The following is a 10227-nucleotide window of genomic DNA, read 5'->3' as shown; positions in this document are numbered from 1 at the left end:
TATTGTTGTTGTTGTTGTTGTTATTTGCCTTCAAGTCGACCCCGACTCATAGCGACCCCTCCTTGGGTTTCCAAGGCAGTATCACTATGGAGTAGGATTGCCCAACCTTCCTTCCGAGGAGTGGCTGGTGGGTTTGAACAACCAGCCGTCTGGTTAGCAGTCAAGTGCCTTAGCCGCTATGTAAAATTGTTGAGCTTAAGTATATGAAAATTTTAATAAATTACCAAATTGCTTTTATGAAGTTATACTACTTAACCCTGCCATCATTAATGGTTATGAAGTCCTATTATAGTATTTCCTCACCAGCATTGACTGTATTTGTTTTCTCTTTGCTTATTGTGTAGCTAAATATGACATTTAATCATAGAGCAGTTTTTATTTCTTTAAATTTTATTGTGATTTGGATGAAAGTTTACAGAGCAAATTCATCTTGATCATAGAGCAGTTTTCATTGGTTCTTTTACAAAGTATCACTTACTTTGCCTTTTACCATGTAAGTATTACAGTTTAGTTTTTTGATTCAAGATACATTAACATGGCCTGTATAAATCAGTGAGTAACATATCTTGAAGTACAGGCTATTCAGGGGTTACAAACAAGATGTGTTCCTGCATCTTTAAGATTTGTAAGTCAGTCGGAACAGGTGCGTATGGTTCTTATTTAGCCTTACATTAGTGCAAGAAAAGGCTCAAAGCCTCGTCAGTGATTTAAAAGCTACAGTGCGGCAGGTGAAGGTAATTGTGATGAAGAATTTGTTGTGAGTCGGGGTTGATTCATTCGTTTCACATTGAGGGCAAATTTATGTAAACATAATTAGGATTTTGAGCTGAAACACCCCTACCCCAAAGATGGCAACCCCTGGTCAAAGATGATTGGCTGTGCTGTCTTGAATATGTGTGACTCTCTGTGGTCCTGCCAATAATCCAATTTCACGCATCAGGCACCTGAAAGGGCTCACTGTGCCTTTTCCTGGTTTCCCATTCCAAGGCTTTGACCTATCATTTTTCCATTCTGGTTACTAGAAGGAATCACCTAAATTGTAAAACTTCAGGTCTGTTTCTGTCTTGGCTATAACAGAACTGGCTTGATTGATTGGAAGCCCTGCTTAAAGGGCAAATAAGAGTTGTCCATAAGTTGGATGTTGGTAAGCTGGGAACTGCCTTTAATACTTTTAGGTTGTATTTATGGTGATAAATTACTAGAGAAGAACAAAAAATGTTACCATACGTATTAAAGAGGCACACACAGTAGAACTGAATGCTTGTTTCTCAGATACTCAACTTATTTTTTGTCTTTTAGAGTTTTAAGTCAATCAGGGATTTACTTATTTTAAAGATCATAATAGGGAGCTCTGGTAGCATAGTGGCTAAGACACTTGCCTGCTAACCAGATGGCTGGCGGTTCAAACCCACCAGCCACTCCTCGGAAGGAAGATTGGGCAATCCTACTTCCGTAGTGATACTGCCTTGGAAACCCAAGGAGGGGTCGCTATGAGTCGGGTTTGACTCGACGGCACATAACAACAACAACAACAATAGCACACAGCTAACCTAAGTTTCTTTGCTTTAGGTTGCACTTGTTTTTCCTGGACCGAAGTCTGTCTCAATAAAAGAGATTTCTTCTCATCTGCAAAAAAGGATTCAAAATAATGTTAGAGGCGCAAGTGATGATCTTGACAAGCCATCTATCAAACGCAAGAAAACTGAAGGACAGGATGGCTGTGATTTGAATGACAGCAAGTGGAAAGGCATAGCACTGAAGAAAATTATATTTATAGACAGTACCTGGAACCAGACAAACAAAATTCTTACTGATGAGCGACTTCAAGGTAAGAGAAAAAGTTTTTTGGCTTTCTCTTCCCTGCTCCATCTTTTATTTTTAAAAATTTCAAGCCTACAGATAAGGTGAAAGAGGTATTGTACTGAAGACCCATCTGCCCTCCCCTAGACTCACAAGTTGTTAATGTTTAAGCACATGTTCTTTATTTCTTTTTCTAGTGTGTGTGTGTGCTTATATATATTTTTGGTTGAACTGTTTAATAGTAAGTTGTAGGCTTTACAACACTTTACCCTTAAGTACTTCGGTACACATTTCTTAAGGATAATGACATTCTTTTGCATAATAATGTTGTTGTGTGCCATCAGTCGGCCTGACTCATAGTGACCCCTCCTTGGGTTTCCAAGGCAGTATCACTACGGAAGGGATTGCCCAACCTTCCTTCCGAGGAGTGGCTGGTGGGTTTGAACCGCCAGCCTTCTGGTTAGCAGTCAAGTGCTTTACCCACTATGCTACCAGAGCTCCTATAATACAATACTATTATTACAGTGATAATACTATTATTGCTCCTAAGAAAATTCCATAATGTCATCTAATGCACAATCCATATTCAAATTTCCCTAATTGTCCCAAAAATATCTTTTATGACTTGTCCTCCCCACCCACACGCCCACCTCTTACAGGTCTTAAAGTCCTCACAGTGCTTTTGGTTATTATGAGTCTTTAGTTTCTTTTAGGAGCTCTGGTAGCATAGTGCCTAAGGCACTTGCCTGCTAACCAGAAGGCTGGTGGTTCAAACCCACTGACCACTCCTCTGAAGGAAGTTTGGGAAATCTGCTTCCATAGTGATACCGCCTCGGAAACCCAAGGAGGGGTCACTCTGAGTCGGATTCTACTCGACGGCAGTGTTGTTGTTCTTGTTAGTTTCTTTTAATCTAGATCAGTCTTCCTGTTATTTTTCATGATTTAGACTCTTGGAAGAAAACAGTTATCTGAGTGTTTTGTCATGATTAAGTTTATTTTAAATATTATTGGCAAGGATATTTATATGTAAGGCTAAATCCAAGGTTATTTGTGACACTTCCAGTTTATACCTATTGCTTTTGGTATAATTAATACCATGTTCTTTAACTCTGTGAAATGAACCTGTTTAGATGATAATTTGTATAGTTATTTGATTTATAGATGAAGCTGTTTACTTATTGCATCAAATCAAGAGGCATTTAATACAGGTTGTTCACTTCATTCAAGTGGTGACTGCCAGATCTCTCCATCATAAAAGTTTATTTTTCTCTTTGTAATTAGTAAGTAATCTGTGGGGTGGTGCTTTCAGATTATGTTTCCCAGTAGCCCTTTACCAAGTGGTTTTAGGCCATTGCCTTAATCAGTAGTTACTTGGAGCATTGCAAAATGGTGATTTTCTAAGTTTATGATTTCTCCTACATTTCTTAGCTGGCATTCCTATGTAAAGAAGACCTTTTCCTTTTTACTCTCCTCTTTTTTCCTCTCTCTTACCCTTGCCCCCTACTTTCTTGAGATCGCCGTGGTCTTGATTATATTTTTAATTCAATATGGTATAATTTATCACTGTTGGTATTCTGTTTAATGCTCTAATTGTCTCATATTTTGCTGTGAGTGTGCCTTCAAGTCCTTTTTGGCATGGCCTCAGTAGTCTTTCTGGTATAACCAAACCAAAAAAAAAACAAACCCACTGCCATGGAGTCTGATCTGGCTCATAGCGACCCCTTCCTTGGGTTTCTGAGGCGGTATCGCTACGGAAGTAGATTATCCAACCTTCCTCCTGAAGAGTGGCTGGTGGGTTTGAACTGTCTCCCTTCTGGTTAGCAGTCAAATAGGCACTACGCCACCAGAGCTCCCGGAATATAGATATGCCTTACTTAATGCCCATGATGCATTCTGTGAAATAGTTATATGATTTGGACATTATGTGAACATAGTATTATATATTGTATATATGTTTGTATATATTTGATACACATGTAACAGAGTAACTCTGCCTAAGCTGCTCTTGTTAGCCCTCCCTTAGTGTCTGGACCCTCGTCGTTTACACACTCACATCTACAATTGGCAGTCTCTGGGCGCAGTGCTCTCCAAGCAACTCTGGGTGGTTGGAATTGGAAGCTCTGAGGGATGGGGCAGAGCAGAGCAGCCACAGCCCAGCAACTCTGCAGGGCTGGTCTCTGGGCAGGACATGAGCCAGCTGCAGAAGAAGTAGCTGTAGCCACTGTGGCTCAGGGAGCTGCAGGAACTGACTCAAAGCCGCCCCACATCCTGACGCCTTCCAAGCCAGCCCCTCCTTTCTGCCCCGGACATATATGCAGTAGGATGTTGGTCCAACAGATGTGATGCAACACGTAACTGTATATACTTTTTAAATTCTAAAATTAATATTCACCTTTGTCTGATAGCAAACATCACATTAGAATACGAAGATCTTGACTTTTGCAAAATATTAAGCATTATTGAAATCTGATTTTCTCAATTTATTAGATTATTTTATTTATTTTTAAATAATGTAATAAAGAAATAAGATAGAGTGAGTGGAAAGGGCCAGAGTTAGAAAATCTAGGTTCAGTAATATAGCTGCTGATTACTGTTATACTTGTTATTTATTTATTTAAAATACAGTTTGTTGTTGTTGTTGTTGTTGTTATGTGCCGTCGAGTCGGCCCCGACTCATAGCGACCCCTCCTTGGGTTTCCGAGGCAGTATCACTACGGAAGTAGGATTGCCCAACCTTCCTTCCGAGGAGTGGCTGGTGGGTTTGAACCACCAGCCGTCTGGTTAGCAGGCAAGTGTCTTAACCACTATGCTACCAGAGCTCCCAAAATACAGTTTATTGAAATATAATTTAATAAACTGTATTTTGGGAGCTCTGGTAGCATAGTTTATTGAAATATAATTTATGTACAGTGAAATATTCAAAACTAAAGTGACATGGGTCAATGCATTGTGTTTTTTTTGTTTTTTTTTTTGAAATGTTCCCTCCCCACCCCTGGTAACCAACAAGAAAAGTTTCCTTCCATATGTAAACCTTTCCTTGACTGTTTACAATAATATACTTGTTATTTTTTATTCGTTGTAGTGTTTACAGTTTATGAAGTAATTTTATGTATATTACCCTATTTGATCTTCACAATATTATGGAAGTAGCAGGTATTTTCATCTTCATTTTATAGAAACAGTGGTTTAAAAGATTACTTGCCTAAGAAATACAACCAGTAATAATGAAGAATGGAAGCTCATAATAATGCCTTTCTTATTCCATTTCACCTTATTTAGTTCTTCAGGCTTTTTCTGTAATTTTTCTAAAACTTTAGGTTTATTTCTAGTTCTTCAATGGCTTTGTGTACTATGTATGTTTAGAAAGTAAGAGAGCTACCCATTTGATATTAGGCAGTTGCCAAAGCAGCTTCAACCTGGGAGAGCTTCCCTCCATGCTAGTCTTAAAACTGTGTATCATCTAGAAAAGAAAGCTTTAAATAGCTTTTAGAGTCTGACCTATGTTAATTAGTTCCAGACTAAAATGAATGAATGCTAGATTTACCTAGCTTAATTTACGTAGTTTGTACTTCTGAGATCTCTACACGTTAGTAAAAGTTCTTTAGCTTTCATAATGTCTATGCATGTGTTTTTGTGTGTGTGTGAAAAAGTGATAGAGGCAGGGTAATGGGTAGGGAGGGAGGCTGGATTTGTATAGGTGTGATATACTGCACAGCATAAGACCTGAGAGAGATTTATTGCTGATGTTTAAGACAGAGACAGAGCCCTAAGACCCTGGTCCTTTGAAAGTGATAGAGGGAACATCGCCTAACATGTTGCCTTGGATGATTATAGCAACAAGTTACTCTTCAGTTTGAAAATTTTTCTTAACCATTTTTCTTTATAATCACCTTATATGGTAATTGAAAAGGCCAAATGAAATAACTACACTATAAAAAAGATTTTTGAGGTGTGATTGAAAATGTTTTCAGAGTCTCCACATTTGTGTGCTAGCCTGGCCTAAAATCAAGTCTGTGCAAAAGATTTCTGTTATTCTTTCTAAATGCACATAGAAAGTATCTATTATATATTTTAATTCTGTGCCAGATCAAAATTTTCAAAAGTTTTTTTTGTTGTTGTTTGTTTAAATCCCTTTAAAATAACAAAGTAAACAGTTTCTAGAGGCAAGCTTCTCTGCATGTCCTATTTGAACCCCTGCTCTTTTGACTCCTTATTGCACCATGGGGAATGATTGCAGCTCTGAACATATTTATAGCCTCTGCATGTGTGAAATGCTGAAATGCCAGTTTCTGGATAAGCTAAGGTGCTTTCATAAGAAACAACCCATGTTTGTTACAAATCATTGCCTTTACATGTTAAGACATTTTATCATTTTGTGGGATTAAGCTGAACAAACTAACTCTAAACCTCAGTTTAAACTCTCAAATATAATGTGTTGGAATTTATTACTTTCTGTTATTTTATTACAGATGCTGAGGTTAATCACCCCCTTACCAAAGTAAAACTGTACTGTTTTACCAAACCATACAGAGAAATAGCTCTGGCTGTTTTACCCATCAAAAGACAACACATTATGTTGTTGTTGTTGTTGTTGTTATGTGCCGTCAAGTGGGACCCGACTCATAGCGACCCCTCCTTGGGTTTCCTAGGCAGTATCACTACGGAAGTAGATTGCCCCATCTTCCTTCCGAGGAGTGGCTGGTGGGTTTGAACTGCCAGCCTTCTGGTTAGCAGTCAAGTGCCTTAGGCACTATGCTACCAGAGCTCCCACATTAATTTATATATAAATAAAACCTTTGAAGTAGGGGTACCTAATTTAATCATAAAATGTAAACCTAAACCTGTGAGTGATAGGTAACATAACATTCTTGAAGATTCACCAAAGGAAGCCTTGGGAGGATGTGAAGGGCAGGACGGTTTCTTTTTGTTGGAGAGGGAGTCCAAATGAGTAAAAATAGCATTATACTTTAATTCGTTATACAGATTAGTCATTTCTTTATTTCAACTGCATTGTTACAACTTTTAAAGTGATAGCTTTGTTCACATTTAAGCATCACCTAAACTGCACTCAGTGTGTCAATGAGTGCTTTATTATATACAGTAAAACCTGAGAAAACCAGAGCCCATGTAAGTTAGAAATCTGTCAGAGAAGGAAAGCATAAATAATTCTCACTAAAACGAGTGGTATGAAAGTGGTAAACTGCATCCTGTCGAAGGCAGAAAACTTGTGAGACCCAGAAAAATAAGGAAGTTCATTGAGTTCCTGCTCTCACAAGTTTCACTGTACTACCTCATTCATTCCTCACAAAAACGATGTGAAGGTAGGTCAGAATTTTCATTCCTGTAGTTAAATACTGTATTTCCTCCATGCTCCCTGTTCTTTCCTCCCGAGTCTCCTATTAGACGTTGAATCCTCCGTATCTCTTAACTTAATGTCTTACATGCCTTGATACTCTGCTACATTTCTGAGGTAAACCAAAAGATTTTAGTAACTTTTGGTAAAGTGGAATGTAATAGTAGAAAATCCTTGCACTCAAAATTCCAAATCTGGGCCCATAGGCTGATTTTGATGCTACTTTAAAATAAAATACACTAATAACAAAGTATTGCAATATAAATAATATGATTTTTAGAATTTGTCTAAGAGACTAAAATCATTCTGGATTTATAGGCTGACATTTGAGTTACAAGGGATGACAGCACAGTTCTGTGATTTCATGAACGATTTCCTCTTTAAATGTACAAAAACAAGGCATTCTTGCTAACTGGCATGAGGCTATGGAGCATAGAGGTGACAGAAGCTAAAGAAACATCTAGTACTCTGTTCGTGAAGACATAACCTAAAACTGGTCATCTAGAAGGAAACTTTTACTAGTATTAAAGACCATTAGGCTGCCTATCTCTGAGTTTCAAAGTAAGTTAAATATAATTTTATCAAATAAAGGAGTTTTTACCCTTCTGAAAATTGGTTTATTTCATCCTGTCACAGGTTAAAATTTAAAAGACATTAGTAAATAGAAGAAAAAGAGATGAGTACCTTAAATATTAGCTACTTTAGAGTTAATTGTCATCTATTAAGATTTCCTTCTATGTTTTATATTGCTTCTCTATATACTTGAATGCATCTAAGAAAACATCCTCTATGGAATTGGGATGCAAGTAATTTTTATGTGCTCTTAAAAAAAATAAGATAATTGACAGAAATTATTATTATTATACCATGCCCTGTGGTTAAGAAGAAATATTCATACCTTTCTTATTTTTTTGGCAGGGTTGTTACAAGTTGAGTTGAAATCAAGAAAAACTTGCTTTTGGCGCCATCAAAAAGGAAAGCCAGATACCTTCCTTTCCACAATTGAAGCCATTTACTGTTTTCTAGTAGATTACCACACTGAAATATTAAAAGAGAAATACACAGGTCAATATGACAATCTTTTATTTTTCTATTCTTTTATGTACCAGTTGATAAAGAATGCCAAATGCTCTGGAGAAAAGGAAACAAGAAAACTTATCCATTAACTTTTGTCATTTTATTTTGCTAAAATTAATAAACTTAGCATTGTGCTTTGCTTATCCTTTGAAATAATCAAGTATAATATCTGCAAGACTCCTTGAAAAAAATCTGGTTTCATTCCTTTTACCTTGTATTTTTTAGAAGGAAGTTCTATCTAAGGAAATTTTTCAGAGACAGCCTTGACTGAAAAACTCATTTCAGAATTTATATGTCCAGGTTTGGCATATCTTATGTTCATTATTACATTTTAATATGATACCTATCTATGTAATTATTTTCATTTATTTAGAGATATCCAAACTTTAACCTATACTCACACCAGTTTTGGAAGTAGATGGGATCAGAATTTCCTTGCTGAAAATATAAGTGATTTTTTTTTTTTGAGTTATTGGCAAATACAGGCACAACTACAATTTTAGCTCTAGCCTCTAGGACTATTTCTGTAGGTCCACACTGCCTGTGATAGATACATGCTGCTTTTTTTAGACGTATCTGACATCTTTTCTGGGGGGGAAGAGGGTGAATTTCTAGCAATAACATGGTCCTGCCAGAGGGTTGGGCATATGATCCAGTTTAACAAGCTAAATGTATCTGCCCCTGAGCACAGTGATTGACCCAGGGGTGAGTACCTACCTGACCCAATAGCACTGGGGTTCTTTTTCATAGTTGACAGGGATGCTGTAGGAGATAGGGTTCTTTTTTCAAAAGGCAGGAGGGTATGGTGCTTATAAGCATAGGCTCTGGAGCTAGATTACCTGGATCCAGATTACCTGGATCTGAATTCCAGCTTTTCCTTTCCCACTTTATCAGTGAAATGACAGTTATTCATATATAAAGAATAGGATTATTATTAGGATTAACTACAAAAGGCTTCAACAATGCCTGGCATATTGTTATTATGTGCCGTGGAGTTGGACCCAATTCATAGTGACCCTTCCTAGGGTTTCTGAGGCAGTATCACTACGGAAGTAGATTGCCCAACCTTCCTTCCGAAGAGTGGCTGGTGGGTTTGAACCGCCAGCCTTCTGGATAGCAGTCAAGTGCCTTAGGCACTACGGTACCGGAGCTCCTTGGCATATAGTAAGTGTGTTTGATGGGTTTTTTTTTTTGAATTGTGAACTAAGAATGATAAAAGCCTGGAGCTGCTGGTAGCCATCTATGTTGCTAGGTGGCAACTGCCTGCCTTCAAATGAAGCCAACAAAAGACAGCAAAGTGGAGTGATAAAAAGAGGACAGACCCAACAACATAATTTTATCACCTAGATCTAGCTGCACATGAGTGGAGCCCTACCACACTGTGAATAGCTTTTGTTATATAGTCCTCTAACTATACAAATGTGGCAACTGAGGCCTAAAGAGGCTAAGCAATTTGTCCATAGGTCACACAGTTAATGTGTGAACCTGGTCTAGTGGCAGAACCTGGTCTAGAATCTGGGACTTCTGGTTTGGTTCATTGCAATCACAACTATACTATGCTATTCATAAAAAGAAATGTGGATTATATAAGGTTTGATCATTATTAGCCCTTATGATTTTAGACAAATGAACTGTCTTGCCTGTTTAGCAATTATTTTACAAGAATGGAATTAAAATGGATTTCTTCATGTTTAGAACTTGGCTGTAGGAACAGAGGAAGGCCTGGATTGATTTAAACAGAGCCAACACTGGATTTCTCTGGGCTAAATTTGGATTTTCCTGAGCCAAATTCTATTGCCATCTAACTGGCTCTATAAACTAACTAAACATAATAGTTAAAAGAGAAATAATAATAATAGAACAATCTTATCAGTCATTTGTTCCATCTCACAGCTGGCATAAGAAAGATGACCCACAGGATCATAAAAGCCTAATTTACAACTAAGGCAAGATAAAATCTCAAGTTCCTCCCAAAAGAAGATGATAATACCTACAAG

General features: G+C 37.5%; 1 protein-coding gene across 1 annotated transcript in view; it reads left to right on the top strand.

Moving 5' to 3' along the window:
• The window catches only part of DTWD1 (DTW domain containing 1), a 14418-nt gene extending 6099 nt beyond the window's left edge, over window positions 1–8319 (top strand). Inside the window, exons 3-4 of the mRNA XM_007935193.2 lie at window positions 1570–1828; window positions 8072–8319. Coding sequence (XP_007933384.1) covers window positions 1570–1828; window positions 8072–8319 — 507 coding nt within the window. The remainder of the gene's footprint in view (window positions 1–1569; window positions 1829–8071) is intronic.
• Window positions 8320–10227: the final 1908 nt, after the last annotated feature.

The sequence above is a fragment of the Orycteropus afer genome, unplaced genomic scaffold (genome assembly GCF_000298275.1).
Source record: "Orycteropus afer afer isolate SDZICR_OR568_19922 unplaced genomic scaffold, OryAfe1.0 scaffold00026, whole genome shotgun sequence".
NCBI lineage: Eukaryota > Metazoa > Chordata > Mammalia > Tubulidentata > Orycteropodidae > Orycteropus > Orycteropus afer.
The sequence above is the reverse complement of the archived record's forward strand: the minus strand, read 5'-3'. Positions and strand labels throughout refer to the sequence as shown.